Source organism: Astyanax mexicanus, chromosome 11 (genome assembly GCF_023375975.1).
Source record: "Astyanax mexicanus isolate ESR-SI-001 chromosome 11, AstMex3_surface, whole genome shotgun sequence".
NCBI lineage: Eukaryota > Metazoa > Chordata > Actinopteri > Characiformes > Acestrorhamphidae > Astyanax > Astyanax mexicanus.
The window spans coordinates 9,350,256-9,371,212 of NC_064418.1; the positions used below are offsets into that span (position 1 = coordinate 9,350,256).

General features: G+C 40.0%; 1 protein-coding gene across 3 annotated transcripts in view; it reads right to left on the reverse strand.

The window, feature by feature from the left end:
• Positions 1 to 20,957, reverse strand: part of myo16 (myosin XVI) — a 264,223-nt gene that overhangs the window by 38,838 nt on the left and 204,428 nt on the right. For all 3 annotated transcript variants that reach the window (XM_049485244.1, XM_049485243.1, XM_049485245.1), the window contains exons 28-33: positions 14,772 to 14,874; positions 14,562 to 14,658; positions 14,171 to 14,417; positions 10,150 to 10,520; positions 8,845 to 10,029; positions 654 to 806 (exon numbers count right to left, since the gene is read on the reverse strand). In XM_049485244.1, the coding sequence (XP_049341201.1) occupies positions 654 to 806; positions 8,845 to 10,029; positions 10,150 to 10,520; positions 14,171 to 14,417; positions 14,562 to 14,658; positions 14,772 to 14,874 (2,156 nt within the window). The remainder of the gene's footprint in view (positions 1 to 653; positions 807 to 8,844; positions 10,030 to 10,149; positions 10,521 to 14,170; positions 14,418 to 14,561; positions 14,659 to 14,771; positions 14,875 to 20,957) is intronic.

The window sequence follows — 20,957 nt, forward strand, 5'->3', positions numbered from 1 at the left end:
TTTTTTTTTCCTCTCTTAACCTTTTCAGTACCTGCATCCATTACAATGGATGTTATGTATTTACTTTGTTTTTAAATGTTTTGTTGCACATAACACTGTTTGAAAGATGTTGTCCATCAGAATAGACCATGAACCAGCCAATTAACAAGTTTATAAATCAATGAAACAGTAGCTTGGCCCCACCCACTGCACTGGAGAAACAGTAATACCAGAGCCATTAAGGGAAAGTAACAGGTGATTTTTACTAATTTAATGTAACTTAGAATACTTTTTAATCTTAATTTTTTACTGTTTAGGGATGGTTTATTAAATAAAAAAGTAAAAAGATATATACAATATTACACACCCGATTCTAAAGCAATGGAAATTGACAAGCTATTAAATATTTTAGTTACCGGTAATATAATTTATTTGCTATACAGATTTTATAGTAAAATGTGCATTACAGACAGAAAACAGCAATCTAAACAGCAATTTTTTTTACCATCACTTTTATTTATCACTGTTGAAGTTTATTGATTTATTTATGTGTTAAAGGGTTAAACTAAGCTGTTAGTAATTTATTTTTGGTGGCACTTTTTTGTTTTTTTTGGCCAGGCAGTGTATATAGATTGTGTAGTATAGATTCTCTTTGACTGAGAAGTAACAGGTACCGTTAGAGATCTGGTTCCCATTCTCAACAGGGGCGGGACTGGGAGAGTTAGGAGAGGTGTGGTTATTGGCGTTCTTGTCCTGCAGCTGAGGAGACGAGGAGGTGGAGCCCTGTTCTTCTCTTCCTGGCAGGTTCATGTTGGAGTTGGAAAAACCTGTGGAAAAAAAAAGAAACGATCAACAACACAGATTACCAAGAGGTACTGTACTATGTTTTTTCTTTTCTATTTTTTTTTTTTTTTGGACAATCCCAAAATGTATGCATAAAAGTGCCTAAAATGTATTATTATTACTATGGAAAGTACAGTAGGGATGGGATATTTTATTATACATTTATTACAAATGTTCAAACTGGTGGTCTTTTTTATCTTTATTCCATATAACATTTCAACCTAACTCTACATCACATGTGTTCAGGTAAATTTCTGACGTGTTTCTTGGCGGCGGAAAATAGACCTGCGCGACTGATCCGGTTAAATCCTGATTAAAATATAGAATTCTTTCTGAATGCATTGAGTACACATTATATACTGTATCAATCCAGCAATCAAATTATAGTGACTCTGACCCCTGCATATACAAGTTGATGAGGTTGATGCAATGGTCGGAAGTGTGTGGAATGCGAGGTGAACACCTGCCACCTCCAGCCATGCAGGGCCTAGGCTGCAGCAGCTGCGCAGCTGATGGGGGTCGCATGCTGACGCCAAAGCAGAAAGCAGCGGAAGCAGGAGGGGCCGGCGTTAAGCCGTGCGGCATGCGGTCCCGCTTGGATCTGACCGCCACCAAGATGGATTTAGCACCGAGGTCAGCTGCCCCTTCAAAACACTGCCATCAGCCCTGTTTCCATTACAGCATTACAGCTCTCATCAGGCAGCTCCTGTGACCTCTAACTCAGCACCAACTGGAGGTCCAAACAAGGTCTAGACTGGACACAGACGAAACACTAACTCGCGTTACTGGGCGGCTGGACGTATGATCAACATCAACAGTCTACAGTAAAGATTAGAGCAGAGATTCTCAGACATTTTATACCATAAACAATAAACATCAATAACCACACTAAAAGTTCCAAGTCGCACTTAAAGGCCATTTCACAGGAACACAAGCAGCTACCGCACACATCCTTATTTATACTTATTTATATCCACTCTTCTGTTTCTGGAGTTTTCCCGCTCGTTTGCAGTCTGTAAGTTAGTAGTATTATGGTAAGTTTGTTATATATGATTGGTTATTGTTTCTGGTTAATACAGTATTTTATCCTACTAAAAATCTCAGAATCAGGATTTAGACAGAAGAAGAAAAGAGCCAAGTGGTGAACTACAGTGTTCACTACCTGATTTATCTATTAACTGTAGTGCAGAAACTGTAGTGAACTGTGTAGAAATTGGTGATTGTTGGTTGATAGAGCAGTGATCTTGTGGCGTTCCACTGGGTTTTACTCTAGGACCAATGAAACTGATGTTAATAATTATATAAAACTATAGTACTGAAGTGTAGCTTAAATACAGATTCTAAAAGGTAAAGCTATAAACACTAACTAATGTAAAGTAAGGAAAATTACAGGTGGAAACTTAGCTTTATAGATTTCAGTTCTTAATATTTTAATGCAGCAGATTTTTTTTTTTCTGAGGTCATCTAGATAATGTAACAGCTTGGGATGCTTTGACTAGTATCACCAGTGTCACCAGGACCACATTTCAAGAACCACTGGATTAGAGTTTAGATAGTCTGCCCAAAAGAAAATGGTCTGTGATGTAGGCCTACATTTTTTTTATGCTATTTATTAATTTATATAAGGCTGTGGTGTAAAAATCACAATATAGTAAAGGTAACAACTCACACACACTGGGATCTGGTAATATAATCAATATAATGGTATAAAATGGTATTTTGGGGGCAGAAATGATGAAGTACAGGCATCTAGAACTCAGGATTGTGGTTAAAAGCTCGGTTATACCATCTACTTAAGCCCTATCCGGACAGGATTAGTTTCTCAGGGGGTCCTCTGTGATTTTATTCCTGTCTGGAACATCTATGTATGTGTTTTTCTCAGACATCCTCTGAGAAAATTACAGGCTGAATTATCTACTGTTTTTCGCTGAACTCTTTTCGTGGTCCTCTGGTAATTTTAGTCCCATCCGGATAAACATCTCTGAGTTTCATTACATTGTGTTTAATATAATAGCTTTTTTCACACCTGTAGTTCGTTTCTCTGGTCCGAATTAGTTGATGAGTTCGTTTACTTGGAGCGTTTTCTCCCTCTGTTTAGTCTGGTTTCACACAGGCATAAATGTAAACGCACCAAAATGCGCATCAATAAACACGCGAGCAGCCTGTGTCCTGTGATTGGTCGGAGCGTGGTCTGGCGTGGAAGTAAATATACATATACAAAAAAAGTAAATATAGCGAGAAGATTCTGTGTTCCAGCGCATATATGTGTTTTTACACTGAACGCTGAAACGATGCGCTTTTAAACACAGCGTTTCTATGTGCAGTGCAGATGTAAACATAGTAAACAGATAGTAAGCAGACGGCGTGCGCATGGACACAGCGTTTGTTCACAGCTGTGGTAATTAGCGTTATCTGGCTACTATATAAGTTTTATATTTAATAGCTGGGTCGGATCGAGACCGGATCACGTTCTCACCAAAGCGAACCGCTCCAGAGTTCGTTTGGTACCGGACCGAGACCACCTCCTCTAGCTGGTCTCGGTCCGGTTCTTTTGATCCGCACCCGAGTGCGATTACTGTTTTCACACCTGCTCAATCGAACCGCACTAAAGTTACAAACGGACCAGAGTTCGTTTTAACCGGACCAAACAGTGCTGGTGTGAAAACGCCCGTAAACACAACAGTGAGTGGAAATGGAGGAGCTACTGAACACAATGTCATGTGACTAAGAAAGCCAAAAAAACTCCTACTTTTTTTTCAATTGCAGTCCGGATGTGTGAAATATTTTTTTACAGACGTCCCCCTGAAAAAACTAATCCTGTCAGGATAGGGCTTTACTAAAATTATATCAAAATAAATGGGGCTCGGACTTATAACTTCAGTTTATGGGAATTTATGGATTTTTTTTGGGTCCAATTTAAGCTCTAGTATAGATACAGGTATATTTAAAGGACCTTCTTACAGGATTAAATATATGATGGAATCATAGAAATGGATTACTTACTACTAATTATCTTTACCTTATATGCCAATTAAAGGTCAAATTAAATATCTAAGCAGATATAGGCATCTCGACCACTTTCCCTAATGATCCCCATCTCTCACTTAAATCTGTACGGGATCAAATAAGGCATGGAATGAGACACCTCACGAAAAGGCCCTTTCACTCAAGATGATTGACAGGTAATATCATTAATGAAGTAGGAGCTGAACCTGAGCATTGTCGGAGGCTCCTCCCAGCTCTCGGCTGGGTTTCTCCCTGTAGACTGAAGGCTGACAGGCGTCAAGATGAACACAGCTATTCATACAGCAAGATCAACTGGGGATATACTGGTACCAGTGCTGCCCACTGAAGACAAACACTGCATAATGCAAAATGGGACCACGCTAGTGAGTGTGTACAAGGTTGATGGGTCTATATGACATGTCTTGTAATGTTGCAGAGGGAGACAGGTGCACAGGCTGTAATGAGGTGGTATATCGATTTTAATTTCCCTTCTGGTTTGCATTTTTCACATACCACCTATGACATACCTCCTGCCTAAAGAAACATTATATGATAAGAGAACAGCACTTTATCTGAGGAGCTCCTGCTGTTGTTCCTCGCTGTCCTTACTGTCAGTGTTTTTATCCGAGTAAAACAGAAAAACAACAGCAAATGACCAAAGCTTTTACAATGATTTACTCAGGGATAATAAAGATATTTAAAAAAAGAGGAAAGGAAATACGCAATCAATCCACAGCTTAAGCCCAGAATCGGTCCTCTGTATCATTTATTCAGCACAGAGGATAAAACTCCCTAACTCTCTGGATATAAGGTGTAAAAAAACTTCAAGAGAAGCAACTATAGCCATGTTTAAATATATTAATACTGTAGCTTGGAGGATAATATTAATGCACATTGAACTTAGGATAAACTAATACATTAATAAGCTACTTTACTTTGAATAATAACATGTAATTGTAATCTAATTATAAACGTGTGTCTAACTTGTGCTATAGAACATTTGATAAATATCTCTCTGAATATTTATGAAGTATTTATGAGTATTTTAGGTCTGTTTATAGTGTTTATGGAACTATTAAAAAAGAAAGCTGCATTAAATTTGGCATATCTCTTTTTTTAAGGTCTATTTCTTTATATATTGTTTAATTTTGTGGAAGAAAATTAACCCTATACTAATCAAAGCCTTAATTTAAAGCATAAATATTTGATTTTGTATAAACTCCTAACAGTACAGTAAAGTTGCAAACCTTTATTTAAGCCAAATCATGTAGAAAAAAAAGAAACGATAAATAAATAATAATAAAAATACTGTGATATACATTTTTGGTCATACTTCTCAGCAGTAGTGTGCGCTATAGCTAGTGTGGGAAACACAGCGAGGACGGGATCGCATGATGATACATGATTTTAAACAGCTTGACCGTGATGACACACGTGTTGTGGCGATTAACACGTGCACACAGACAGTAATTCAAGCAGTCATTTCCTCTTCTCTGGTGTCATACACATTTATCTTAGGATGCCCCCCCACACACACACACACGCATACACGCACACACACACAGGTTCCTCCAGGGAATCTCACACACTTGGCTATGGAACGGCCCACACTTGTCAGCAGAATGGGAGACTTCGATATTTAATATTTCATAGGTACATCATCTCCTGCTCATGTAATATTCATGGAAATTGTGCTAATACCCCCTGTGCACCAGCAGCGCCTCCGTTTTGGGGGGTAGGGGGATCGAGCCCCGATTTTCCTGCTCGTGTTCATTTATTGGAGACCCACACAGGAAGCTGAAACGGTAAAAGAGGAACAGAGCAACTCTAGAGCTAGGCTTAAGTGAGCTGCAGTAAACACTGGAATTTACATGAACCCCTTATTTTTTATACCTCCACAGTTAAATATAGAGTATGTATTCCTTTACATATAATACACCTGGGCTCTCTACACACAATGTGCAGTATTAATGAATCTGTGGGTTTACTGTAGGAAAATAATATGTAATATCTGGGTTAATATAGTAGGTAATACCATATTTTACAGACTATAAGGTGCACTGTATTATAATATGCATTTTAAGCAACAATAATGAGGAATGTTTCCCTTTTTTAAACTTTTTTTTATAATGAGTACTATTGTTATTATTATTATTATTATTATTATTATTATTATTATTGTTGTTGTTATTACTGTTGTTTTTTGTCTATTTATTTATTATTTTGTCCTAATATATATATATATATATATATATATATATATATATATATGTATATATATATATATATATATATATATATATATATATATGTATATATATATATATGTATATATATATATATATATATATATATATATATATATATGTATATATATATATATATATATATATATATATATATATATATATGCATTATGTTCGGGTAGGGTTGTAATGTCACGAAATAATAAAATTTTGTCAATTTGCTGTATAACTTATATGTACTTGTAAGGAGAAAATTAGTGTTTGATTCTATTGCCGGTTTATATCTTTCTTCTATGAAAGTACAATATATATATATATATATATATATATATATACAGGGGTTGGACAATAAAACTGAAACACCTGGTTTTAGACCACAATAATTTATTGTCTCGACGGACAGTTCTGGTGGAAACAGGAGAGTTGATGTGCACATTGAATTCTGCCGTGATTTGATCCGCTGTGGTTTTAAGTTTTTAGGATACAATTCGGGTTGGCACCCGAACATCCCTTTCAGACAGCTTCCTCTTACAGCGTCCACAGTTAATCCTGTTGGATGTGGTTGGTCCTTCTTGGTGGTATGCTGACATTACCCTGGATACCGTGACTCTTGATACAACACAAAGACTTGCTGTCTTGGTCACAGATGCGCCAGCAAGACGTGCACCAACAATTTGTCCTCTTTTGAACTCTGGTATGCCATATATACATCAACTCCAGAGTAATACTTTATATGCACATTTATCTGTGCATGCTTCTTTAGTTGTTCATTACCTGTAACAATTCTGGTGTTGCATTTACTAAATGAGGTATGATCCTGCTGCTTACATTACATTAGCATCACCCAATTACCAAGAACCATGTCTGTACGCACACAGCAGGCCAGGGATAACCACCACAGAGACACGCACACACACACACACACACACACACACACATACACATATGTATGTTCAATGAGGATGTGCTTCAAGATTTAGGGTGAGGGGTGCATGGTTTTAGGGCTTTCTTAAATACAGAAACTCCCTCTCCCACACACACACACACACACCACACACACACACTCATAGGAGGGAATCCAAGGCGCGGTCAGGGCTGTGGTGAACCGATGCTCATAAATCCATGTGATGGGAGCCGCATGGGGCTAAAGCATCTTTAATTAAATACAAAGGTTAAGAGGGGGAGGGGGAGACTGTGGGTTCAGCTCAGCATGAGAACAAACTCTTGAACTCGACCCCCTCCAACACACACACACATACACACACACACACACTGTATCACACACACACTGTATCACACACACACATTGTATCACACACTATATACTACGCATCTGTTACAGCAGTATGTCATCTCTGAAGGTTGTTTTGTGTTTCAATGATTAAAGTGTCAGTTTCAATGTGCCATTTAGGAACTTCACTATACCCTGAAATAAGCAAGAAACTCATGCAGACTCATGCATCTGTTTTTATGGAAGTGTGTGTATGGGAGAGCAGCAGCGGCAGCAGCAGCATGTCAGCAGTCATGCTGTGTTTGATGGCAGGGGTTTTTTTTGTGCAGGGCTGCTGCAGTGTGGTAGTGCTATTTTCCCATAGCAGATGAAGCAAACAGCCAAGCCTCAGGCCCACTAACTTCAGTTTTACAGTTTCTCAAAGAGCACTGGGGCTTTTTTACTATATTTGTTTACTTTTATGTACGTATATATTTTTTTAATCAACAATAAGTTGCCTGTTTCTGAGAAAGCAGGGTCTGGCTTTGGATGAAAGGAGGGGGAAACCAGTGCTGCAGAAAGCACTTTCTCAATAAAAGCATCATTCTAAGTCTTTGACATGTGCTGGGAAGCTCCACAATGTGCTGGGAAAGGCCTCTTGCATTGCAGTGCGTTGCATTGTATTTAGAGGACACTTTTATCCATATAATGAGGTACATAAACATATAGAGGACATTAAAGTCTCTAGCAGGGCTGGAAGGAGGACAAAGGGTAAAAATGGGATAGAGAAAGAAAGGAAAAAGAAGGAAGAAAGGAGGAGGTTGAAGAAGTAAATGAGGTTTGTTAGAGGTGTTAGGAGAGTAAGTGCTCTTTGAAGAGCTCTGTCTTCAGGAGGTTCTTGGAGGTAGTGAGTGATGCTCCTGATCTGTTAGTGGAAGGTAGTTTGTTCCACCATTGGTAAAACCTAGGTAGGTGAACAGCCTGGATTGCTTTTTGGTAAGGCTAGTCAACGTTTACTGGAGGAGTGCAGCGGTCAGGAGGTAACATAGACCTTTAGGAATAAGTGCAGGTAGGAGGGATCCTGTTTCATCATCAGCTTGTCGGCAAATCATAAGAGCTTTGCGTTTAATACAGGCAGCAGCAACCGGCAGCCATTGGAGCTAAGTGAGTAGTGGGATTACATGTGACATGTGCCTAGGTTTTGGTTGGTTGAAGACATGGAGCACCAAAGCTCTGAATCAGTTCGGAAAAGCTACGTGGCGTTTACTGGAGGAGTGCAGCGGCCAGGAGGTAACATAGACCTTTAGGAATGAGTGCAGGTAGGAGGAATCCTGTTTCATCATCACCTTGTAGGCAAATCATAAGATATTTGAATTTAATACGAGCAGCAATTGGTAGCCAGTGGAGCTCAGTGAGGAGTGGGATTACATGTGACATGTGCCTGGGTTTTGGTTGGTTGAATACCTGCCAATTGTTAGGTGTTTCCACTGTTAATTACACAAGCAAAGAAACAAACACATTAAATAACTCAATAACACACACACACACATTTTGACTCACCACTGTCTCTAATCTTCCTCCCAGTGGTGGACTTGCGCAGCAGGCTGCGGCCCGAGCTGAAGAGCGTGTTGAGCTCGTCCAGGGGGCTGGTGAGAGCTCTCCCATTGGCTGGGTTGAAGAGCAACGGCGAGGAGGAGCAGGAGTGAGCCCTGCGTGGCTCAGGACGAGACGATTTCACCGGGGAGTAAGGAGGTTTAGCACTGGCTGGGGGCGTCTCTGCAAGAACGTGACCCCCTTTATGGGAGGGTTTTGGGGAGTCGGTGCTGGCCACCGAGGCGGCCCGAGTCAGGGCCAGGAAGTTGGCTTCAGGAGGGAAGGGGAAGTGTGACGGTGGTCGATACGGAGGAGGCGGGAGTGAAGGGGGTGGAGCTGGAGGCTGAGGGGGCGGAGTCAAGGGTGGAGTGGATTTGTCCGGCATAAGAATTGACAGGCTGGGGGAGGAGTCAGCCCGCTGGCGGGTGTACTGGGGTGAGAGCGGGCTGCCGCCGTCCTGGCTGGAGTAGTTAAGGTTGGTCTCGAAGACAGGGAGCTTCTTAACCTCCAGAGGGGTGAGAGGAGATTCGTCTGAGGCTGGGGAACAAGTCACTGGGGATGGAGGGAAGACCAGCAGAGGGGGTCTATGGGGTAAAAGATTGGGGAAAGGAGCCGGAATGTCGCACGCTGTTCCGTCCTTGTTTAGCTGTCGTCCCACCAGCATGTTAGGGTGGTCCAAGAGTGCCACCGGTCGCTTGGGTTCCAGCATCTGAGGTGCGGGAAGAGGAACAGGAGCAGGCTCACAGACCTCAGGTTTAGCCTGTGGGACCACCACTCCGTCCTCAGGTGGGAAGTACTTCATTTCCTCATAAACAGCCTCACCCTGCTCCGGGCTGCGGGACTCGGCCCGGTTCATAGCCCTCCAGGCGCCCACCATTTCTATGTAGACGTCCTCCTCGTCCTGGCCAGGCCGCAAGGTGAGCATGGCTGAGTGTGGGCTGTCCTCTGAAGCTGCCCTCTGCACCAGGCCCAGGAGATGCCCTCCACGCGCCAGACATGCCAGCTTCATGTCGGTGGGACGCATGGGGGTAGGGGCAGAGATCTCCTCGTAGGAGCCCGTCAGCTTAGTGTTGGGGCTGCGCTTGGGTTTGGGAGGGGGGATCTTCTTCATAGTGCTGTAATCATCACTGTGAGGACGAGGTTTGGAGAGAGCTGGAGAAGAAAAAGGAGAACAAAATGAAGCGATAAAAATGGAATGAGTAACAATGAGTGTGACATGCAAACACACAGGAGTTACATTATAATGCTGCATACTGTAATGATTATACATACGGTCAGTAGGCGAGAGCTGGGTTTTAGGGGGACTTCCAGAGGGCGAGCCTTGGCCATCAACCGGACTGTCTTTGGGAGCGATGCTCAGCCCAGCACTCACTGCCTCATAAGATGCACTTAGCCGTGTGTTGGGATCTCTTTTAGGCTTGGGTGGAGGCTGTTTTCTTGGGGACGAGAGCCCTCCACCACCCCCATCCTCACTGCTGTGGGTCACTGTTTGCAGGGCGGCTTTGATTGATGGCCCAAAACCGGAATGTACCAAGTTGTCCATGGCGAGGGGGATAGGCACTGAGCTGGAGCGGAAGTGTCTGGGCGTACGGCTTCCTCCGCGGCCTGATGTATCGTTCACCCGCCCGCTCTTCTCCACAGGCCTGAGAGCAAAGAACACAGGAGCATGTTTGTGCCAATAAATCAAATTAATCAAACTATTCCTTAATTTACTATATTTATATCACATTACTCACACTTCCATCATATTAAAGAACAATTTGAACAATTTTATATTTGCCCTTTTGTACTTGTTAGACATTATATCGTTGCTGTCCAATGAAAAAGAAGTATCTCCATTTTTGCCGATTTTTAGTTTACTACAGAATTTCAACACACAAACTGTTCCTCACACTGTGCCAAAATGTTTTGATAAATGGACCAATAGAAACTCTTCAAAGTGACCTGAAATAAACTCTTTTAACACAGACTTTCATTAAAAGTTTAGAAGTTTTTTTTTCTCTCTCCTGTAAAGTTGCTGTTTTGGAGATACTTGTTTTTTTATTGGACAGCGATGATATGTATGTGTGCTATATATGATTCTGTGTGTATTTAATGTATGTATAACTGTGCCCAGGTATGGATTGACACTCTGTTCTGGGTAAAAATCTGTAGCGCCCGTTGTGCATTCCTGCAGGTGGACGGTTGTTTCCGGTTGAGAGTATGCTGTGCCCTATTGGTTGCCGTTTTTTCACTTGTGTGTATGAGTGCTGAGTATGAATGGTTGTGTGTATAACGTGTAGTTTTAAAGTATCCTTGGGTTTCTAGAAAGTCGCTATATTAGTGTAAGCCTCACATTTAGCCTCAGTTTCAATTGAGATTTGACTCCATTTCAGTCTCTTTCCTTCAATTCCTTTCAGAAACTATAACCACATGCCCTCGTGCAGTTGTGCTACAGGCAGGAAAAGTGCTAACCAGCTGCTAAATGAGGCGAGGTCAGCATTAGCCTCAGTAAAATCAATACTGGAAATATCAAGCTGACCGGATGAATGTGGCATGTGAATACGCGGTGCAGAGTTACAGAGATTTCAGAGCTTTTAGACGGCAGCTGGAGAGAGAATTTCACTACATAGAGAAATTCAGTACAAAATCACTCATTAAAACACTGTATCTGCTTTAAACGTGGAATTTTTACGAGAAGTAATGAATAACAGCACACAGTGTTCAGCGGTGCCCAGCGGCAAAGGATAAAAATTAATGGCTAAATGGCTTATCTGCTGATTAAACACCCAACAGCTTTCCCTGGTATGGTATGATATACACACTGTTGTTTGATATGTTCCCCCTTTAATCTGTTGGTCCTCAGAGAAGTGTTACTGTGTGTGTGTGTGTGTGTGTACACTGTGTGTATAAATGTTGGGGGCGTTTTAGGAACTTAATACTCTAACGAGATTTCCTAAACTGGGATGGGGGCTTTATCCATCTATGATTGGCTGCATGGCATTTAGGAGACTTACTAGTCATATATCACTCAGTATATTACACAGTAGAAACATTAATAAAAAAAATAAATAGTAAAAAAAATCATATTGTAAAAAAAAAAGCAGCATTCTGTACTGAAAACAATCAATTTTATATTAGTTTTATTATTTGCTATGAAGCTTTAAGGGTATTTAAGGGGATAATTGTTTATGTTTTTTATGTAATTTATATGATAGCACTAAATATTCTGCACTTTATGTTTTTGTTACAATACATGATTTTTATGCTACATTCTTATTATTTAATATAATAGAATAATCTTGGTTGTTTAAAAAAAAATAAATTCTTTTTTTTTGTTTCCAACAGCTATATTTTTAACCTAATAAATTAAATGAAAACATAATTTTATTGTAATTCATTATTAATAATTATTCTTTTTTTTTTTTTTTTTTTTTAACATTTTGTCACATCCAGGTCTGTAATAATAGTATTTTCGTGTGGACAGTAAATTGTTTAAAAATTTTGTTTTTATTTTTTTTTTATTGTCACTTTAGACCATTTGATTCAACTAATATAATAATAATAATAATCTACTAGGATAATGACACATGCACATGCTTAAAGAGCAATGAACCTTTAATTAATCAGAATATTTATATTCTAGAATTTAAATCTAATATTTTTAATTGTACAAAAAAAAAAATAATAATAACATAAATAAAATATTAACAAACGGTGCTGTTAATGTACTATGTCATTCATGTTAATGGTTTCTAAATGACATAAAATTTTTATATTAACCTTATATATAAGATTATGTCCATATATTGTATGATACATTATAAATGATTTTTTTTTCTTAAATTAAGCCTAATTATGTTGCAAAAAAAAGAGAATTTTTTTTTTCGCCACTTCTGTGTTATACTATTTTGCACAGTTATTCCCTTATCTGTTTATCTGTGTCTGTATGATTAAAAAAAAATACATAAAAAAACACTACACACAATTGAAGGAGAGAGAGAAACAGTGTTTTTTCAGAAATATGTGTAAATAACCTGAGGAAACAGCTGATCTGAACAACTTGTAATATTTGAAACTTCAGGTAAACAACTGAACAGTTACACTGTGTATCCTGGGAGACTTTTACAATCTACACACACACACACACACACACCAACACACGCACACCTCACAAGAGTGCCACTGCTGCCAGTGGCATCAGAAGCAAGTAATCTTTGCTCTCTGGCAAATGTCCTTTAGATGTTTGCCAAGGACATGGAGAACCCATAAAACTCCTCATAAACTGTGGTTGTTTTTTTATAAACTCTAGTTTTAGAATCTCCTGTTTGGGAGATATTACGTCATCCATCGCAGAGATCTCTTACAGGTCTGGCGGTGGCGCAGACGGCTCGTTATCTGTATCTGCAAGCAGCAGACAAAACAGAAAGAGCTGCAGAAAGGAAAACAGTTTTGTTGGGACGTCACAACGTCTGCTCAGCTACGCTGAACCAGACTGAGCTGTCAGGGAACACTGTGACTGAGACTCATGAGGAAACAAAGTCTGTAGATGAAGATGAAGAAAGAAATAGTGATGGGAGAGCTGAGAAGACTAGTACTACAGACAGTACTAGTCTAGCACCTCACCTATAATATAATAAACACACAAACCTACTCAAAACTCAGTATAGATAACATTAATTATCTGATACACAAACAGACAGTACTAGTCTAGCACCTCCCCTTTAATATAATAAACATACAAACCTACTCAAAACTCAGTACAGATAACATTAATTAATTGATACACATACAGACAGTACTAGTCTAGCACCTCCCCTTTAATATAATAAACATACAAACCTACTGAAAACTCAGTATAGATAATATTAATTATCTGATACACATACAGACAGTACTAGTCTAGCACCTCCCCTTTAATATAATAAACACACAAACTACTTTGAGCTTGTGAATGAGTGACTTCTTTTCATGGGAAACACTATGACCCTATCGCTAGCATTCTAGGCCTTTTGGGAGCATTGGCTAAAATCGATGTATTTCAGAATGCTAGGGGTGAATGAAGGTGGGCTATTTGATTAAAATTTTAATTTAAGTGAAAATTTGACAAATTTCTTCTATTTTAAATCAAATATAACTAAACTTGATGCCTCAGTTTTCTTTCACAGAGAGGTGAAGAAAAAAGAAGCATGTTAAAAAACGTTTCTGATGGCAGCGATCTTTCAGGTGTTCAAACACTGGACAGGTGCTACAGTAAATAGTGATGAAACTAAAGCTAATTAAGCTAATTATGCTAATGCCAGAAGCTGTTTACCTCTTGGGTGAATCTTCCTCTTTGCCCACAGGTTCAGGTCTTTCCCCCAGCGGTGGTCCGCTGTTGTGGCCCCGCAGGCGGTCGTTTTCCCGAGCAATATCGGCTGCGTTCTGGATCACCAGACTGTCGTACGCACGCAGGCCCAGGTCTTCCGCCCCCTGCAGGAAGCGCTGCACATTGCACTGCTCTCTCTGCTGATAACTCAGCCTGCGATGCACACGCTGCCTCACCAGCCAGCCTCGCACCACTGCCATAAACACAGGCACATATATATACTTATACTGTATGTTTTAGCAAGATATTTATATATATATATATATATATATATATATATATATATATATACACAATCAATAAATAAAACTCAAACACATATCTACTGATGCAGTACCTTTCTGACAGGTAACAATCTTCTTCTGGAGTTGATGGCAGCGATCATTCAGGTGATCAGCCTGCCAGTACCTCAGAAACACTTTGCTGGTGCCCAACTGAACAAAAAAAAGGCCACCATAAGGAACAGGCTTGTATTTGTTTGGGTTTCTCACTGAAAGGAATATAAAAAACAAACGAAAAAAGACAAGAGAAAGCAAAGTGTGCTCACCTGCCATCCCTGAAGTTTACAGTGCTGGAGAACATGGCGACACTTCTCCTCCGCCAGCATCTTCTTCTTGTCAGTCAGAATGGTCTCAACCAGCTCTCTGTATCTACAGCACAAGCAGAAACAAAAAAAACAAACAAAAAAAGGTTTGTGAAAAATATAGTTATAAACAGTTATAAATCTGCATTTGGATCTTTTTCCCTGTAAAAAAAATTATCATCCGGAAAACTGCAATGCTAAATCTACACCAGGAAAAACAAAATACAAAATGTTTAATTTCCCTCCTAAATTCTACAAAATTTGCATTTTCAGAATCATTACTATCTACACTCTACAAACGGAGACAGTGGGCCTTATCGTACACACTGTAGTATCCTCTGTTAAGACGCACAAAAGCGCTGCGCTTTTAAGATATGAATGTGCCAAAGTCAGAGCTCACCTGCTTCTTAATGGGAATGAAACTGGCACGTTAATTGGTTTATTTCACATACATCCAAAACAAACACATGATTAATTAAGATAATTAGTACACGCATTTTGTGTGCTTTGAGCCACACAAGGCGTATTTTTCGTGCTGTCATGATACCAAAGACACACCGACACGCCCTAAATCAAGCTGCATGATGTGCAATTGACTGGTGCGCTATGGATGCGTGCTAAATTATGGCCCTCTTCTAACTTATTTCTGATTTTTCCCATTTTTTCTCCCAAATTCTATCCAATTGTCCCACCCCTGTGACCCTAGGAGGGTTAGGACGAGCGCATGCCTTCTCCGATACATGTGAAGTCAGCCATCTCTTTTTTTTGAGCTGCTTGTGATGCATCATTGCCTAAGCGGCTAGCGTGTTCGGAGGAAAGCGCAGCGACTAGGTTCCGAAACATCCACTCACAGATGCCTCGTGCCACCCGGCGCCACCTTTAAGTTTGATGTGGAGAGAGTGCCAATTTTGCTCCCTCTGGGCGCCGGCAGCTGATGGCAAAGCTACATGAACGGGATTCAAACCTGCGACCACCCATTCATAGAGGCAGCGTATTAGACCGCTGGACCACCCGGCACCCGAGGACCCTCTACTTATAGTAATCCTAATTATTATCCTCTTGCGAGCCATAATTTAACTAGGTGCGCATTTTAAATTTCTTTTCTCCTAGCTATTTGGAATTAGTAGGACGAAACCAAGGATGAAAACTGAACTTTGTCTTTGTACGTTTCGTTTTTTGTTTTTTTTGGTGTTTTTTTTGCACCAACTATTTCCTCATATGGGGACAGTAGTTTATTTTACAATGTTAAAATTATCATTGTCATTTGGAGTTAGAAGGAATTAGAAAAAAAATGTAAGCTTTATATAGTAAGTAAAATGCAGTTTCAAACATAAAATACCATAACTCAACATCAGTGGCTGGTCATGGTGCTCATATTAAGCACATTCACGTTCAGTGATTCCTTCAAGGCTTATTTGCATATTTTACACATTTGAACGATATTAGTATTGCTAAAGCCAATCTGGTGGCAACAATGATGCAACATACTGTGCAGCTGTTCTGCGAATCAGACACAATAAGTGTCAGTTTAACCCGACCCAAGATACGCTCTCCCCAACACTCCCCAACACTCCCCAGAACTGATGCATCACACGATGCTGATGGAACGCGGCTTCATTCCTGCTGTTGGTTCATTAGTTCAGTTGCTTCGTTTGACAGGTGAGCCTCCAGCATGAGGTTGTTGATTCCAGTGCTGCACTCGAATGCCGTTATATGTGACTGAATTTAACGGCAGCTCAGTGGAGAGCCCTGAACGAAAAAAAATCCAAACACAATCACAAAACATCTGCCAGACCCTGCGCCATCTGAGCGGCAAACCAACAGAGGAGTCAGAGGTCGAAGGAGGTCGGGAGCGAGGTTGACCTCCAAGCATCTGCTGCTACAGAGCATTGTCAAGGCAGTAGGCTGACCCCACAAGGTGTAGTGTAGTGACTTGGAGTAGTGTATGTGTGTGTGTGTGTGTGTGTGTGTCAGTGTGTGATTGTTCAAAAAGGGAGAGCCCAAGCTGTGTTAAGCAGGATAAGCAGTACTCACAAACACACACACACACACACACATATGTGTGTGTGTGTGTGTGTGTGCTTGGATTAGTGGATTATAATCAAGCTAGGATTAGACTCTTGTTTTTTTAGATTATAAACCCTTATGACTCCTCATGAATCCTTTGATTTCTCTGTGACATTTTTTTGTATATTATATTTTATATTTATTGACTTTTTTTTTTATTTAAAATTAATAAAAAAATTTCCCAAAAATCGCCAGTGCGCCCTATAAGCTGGTTTGCCTTATGTATGAATTTTAATTTTAGTCAGGTATTAAGGCGCAGTGAAGTCTCTCTGCTAAGGTACAGTGTTATATAGGAGTTTAAGTAAAGTTTCTCCAGCACAGAGACTGGAGCAGTATTAGCATTAGCCGCTAACCACGCTAAACGCTAGCTCTTGCCTCTTGTTCAGAGTAGAGTATATCAGACTGTAGCCTGCTTGTTTACCCAGTTAAAACAAGCTACGTTGAACGAACTGCTAGCTGTTAGCGCCCTGGCTTGGTGGAACACTCAGGGTTCCTCAGTGTAGTTCTGTTGGGTGGCATTAGAAATGAAAGAAATTCAAAAAAATGTTTTTTTCTTTTTTTTTTAGAATTACAGTTTTGTTTACTTAACTTAGCTTAGCTTTACTTATCTTAGCTGAATTAAAAGGAAAACATGGCCAGACCACTGTTCCTTACTAGTGTCACATAATGCACCTTATAATCCGGTGCGCCTTATGTTTGAAAATAGACAAAAAAAAAATAATGTTCATCCATAGTGCGACTTATAATCCGGTGAGCCTTATAGTGCAAAAAATATGGTATATTATATTCATACTAATATAATAGCTTTGGCTCAGAATTAAACAAACAAACGTAAATGTAAAAGTCATGTAAACACTGATGGTTAACACAGTCACTGACATTTAGAATGGAATTTACAGAAGCATTACCTCATTGTGGAGCATGCAGTGCAAATACCGTATATTACAGTATAATACAGTATTATCCACGCCTTTCTTCAGGCTAAAGCTAATGAACTGTGTCCCGCTCAATGGGATTTAGCCTCGTCTAACACTGCTGAACTTTACCTCACCTCTCTGCTCTCTATGGTAATGCCCATGGACTAAAACAGCCCTGTGGCACCCCAGAAGGGCCGTAAAACACGAAGTCCAACAGAACCTCGGACCTTTTGTGTTCAGATATGAAACTATCAATAGCCTCTGGTGTTTGTGGGGCTCTTGGGGTTTGAGGCACACGGACTGAAGGGGCTTCAATTGACTACCGAATAGTCGGGGGTAAACAGAGGGTCCCCCTCTACCCCGATTTCCACATCACACAATGGCAATAAAACAACTGCGCCATAAACAGATCTTGACCCTGGCTGTGTGACGCTTGGTTAAGGCACAGAAAGCCAGTGAAGGGAAAGCAGCAAAGGAGTCACATGACTGAACTTTAGGGGTGTGCCATATCGTATCTTACATGATAATATCGCCAAACAATATCGTGCCATACCCCCCACCCCTAATTACCTAATTATCACATCAGAGTACTACTTTTTTGCTATTTTTAGCAAAAGAAAAATTCACACTGTTCTCATTTCCTATTATATATCTACTAGATACTGTCCAGTATCATTTATTTTACTTTAATATGGAGATATTGGGAGTGCATTACAAGTATCATGCCATTCTGGATTATTGACTACTGTTACAAATCTGATAAAATTATTTTTTAAAATATCTCAGTTAGCCATGTCATATTGCATGCAACAATAAAATTCTAAATCATTTTACTAATTCAGTGTTTTGTCATATCGCCAAAAGTATCGTTATCGTAAAAATACCATGAAATATCGTGATATTATTTTAGAGCCATATCGCCCACCCCTACTGAACTTTGGAAGATTGAAGATGAGTGGTGGTGCTGCTGCTGATTCTAAACTAGTTGCAGGGTTTTGGTGGCTCGCAGGGGAAGACCAGCCAATAGAGAGTTGCATTAGTCAAGTACTCGAGTGGCTTCCTGAGAGAGAAACGGTCAAATTCTTTGCATGTTAAACAGAAGAAATCTGCATGACAGAGTCAAATTTGCAACATGGCTCGAGAATGATAACTGGTCATCCATTACTACCCCAAGGCTTCGTGCTTCTGCTGATGGAGTGACCCGTGAGTTCTCGTAAAAGATGTGGTGGAATTTTTAACACTGGAATTGTGGTGAAGACCTGTAGTTCCTGGGATGAACAGAAGGTCAGTATTGCTGGGGTTGAGTTTCAGGTGATGAGAACTCATCCACGATGAGACTGACAGACTGAATCTATCGCAAGGTCATCCTAATGGACATCACCAGTCCCATCAGCTTTATAAAAGCAGAACAAAAACAAAGCCTAGCTCTAGTTAACCCCTACATTCCCAGGTTTATACCATCTAATGGAGTATTCCTCAAAAATAACATGGAAAACAATGCCAACTGAGTGATTCTTAAAGTGTAGGAGTGAGAAAGGTCAAGGAATGTCCAAGTTTAATGATGCCTTACTGCTTTAAACTGTTTAACTGAGCACACAGTGAAGAAGATCATATACTAATAATCCGTCCATGTTAAGCCATGAGCTGAGCAGAACTCAGGAGAGCAGATATAGCAAGATGAATTTGCCATAAATAAGCTATTTTCATTAATATCACATCGTCTATGTGCCACACAAACTTAAAGCCAGAATAGCATTTCATTCACAAAGAAAGACAGATGAGAGGCAGAGAGAACGAGCAAAAAAAAAAACTAAAATCACTTGTGAAGGACGTTCTGATTAAACCTGAACATGGGTGTCCAGCTGTATCTTACATACTGTATAGATTTATACTATACATCCATTCAAAAATACTGTATCTTTACCGCTACCTTTATTTTTTACAGACAGACAGACACACACACACACACACACACACACACACACTTATATGAATGTACGGAGGCACAGACTGCTCTGAATGGGCTCTTTGTGAAGAGCAGGCTCTATTTAGCTCTTCGTAAAATGAACACGGCCTTGGCAGAGCAACGTTTTATATTGAGCACACATGCACACTCTGCAATACACACACACACACACACAAACACAAACAGAAACACACACACACAAACACAAACAGAAACACACACACACAAACACACAATGCAGCGTTTACCCACAGCTTTTCATTCATTACATATCTTCTAGACACAGACACACACACTCAGAACAGAAGAAATCAATCTACATCCAGTAAAGCAGGGATAGAAGGAGCCATGAAGTTTTTTTTTTACTTCACTAATGGAGAATTACATCATTGGCACATTTTGGCTAAAGTCTAAGGTAAACACTATGATTGACATTAAGTAAATTCCACACACTGTGGGACACAAATTAAAACCAAGTACATAAATATTAGTTTATGCATTGAAGCAATAACTTTTACCGGATTAGTGAGTCTTACAGGAATACGCTTGGAAAAAGTCCCTCTCCTTCGCAAAATGACATTTTGATTGGTTCTGTCTGTGAGTTTGACTTGCTGTTCTCACACCTACAGCCTAAAGAGAGATTCTGATTGGCTCTACCTCTAAATTCGACTTTCTGTTGTCCTACTCCCAGAGAAAACAAGCTCTTAAATGGTTCTGCCTTGATTTTGTCTGTCTGTTTCTCTATCCCCAGCTAAAATATAGATTTTGTCTGGTGGTGCCTATACAGTAAATTACGCTGTCCAGCCTCAAAAGAGATTCTGATTGGCTCTGCCTCTAAGTTTGACCCTCTATAGTTCTGTCTTATCTGAAACACAGATTCTGATTGGTTCTGCCTTTCTTTAAATTTCTTTAAATGACTGTCTGTTGTCCTACTCCCAGATAAAAGAGAAGGATCGCTGTGTAGAAAAGCATAGTAACCCAAAGCGGGAATTGAAGCCCAGTCTTCTACATGATAGGGTAGCTTACTGGCAGGCAGTGGTGTTATCCACTGCACCAAACCATCCACTACTTACATCCAAATGCATGATGGCTGCATCATGTACCCTGTGTCTGTTTGGTGTGTTGGGTTTATGAGTCCTCAGAAATCCAACTTGTACTGTCTATTTGATGTGTTCTTGCCACCGTGGCAAGTGGAGGCCT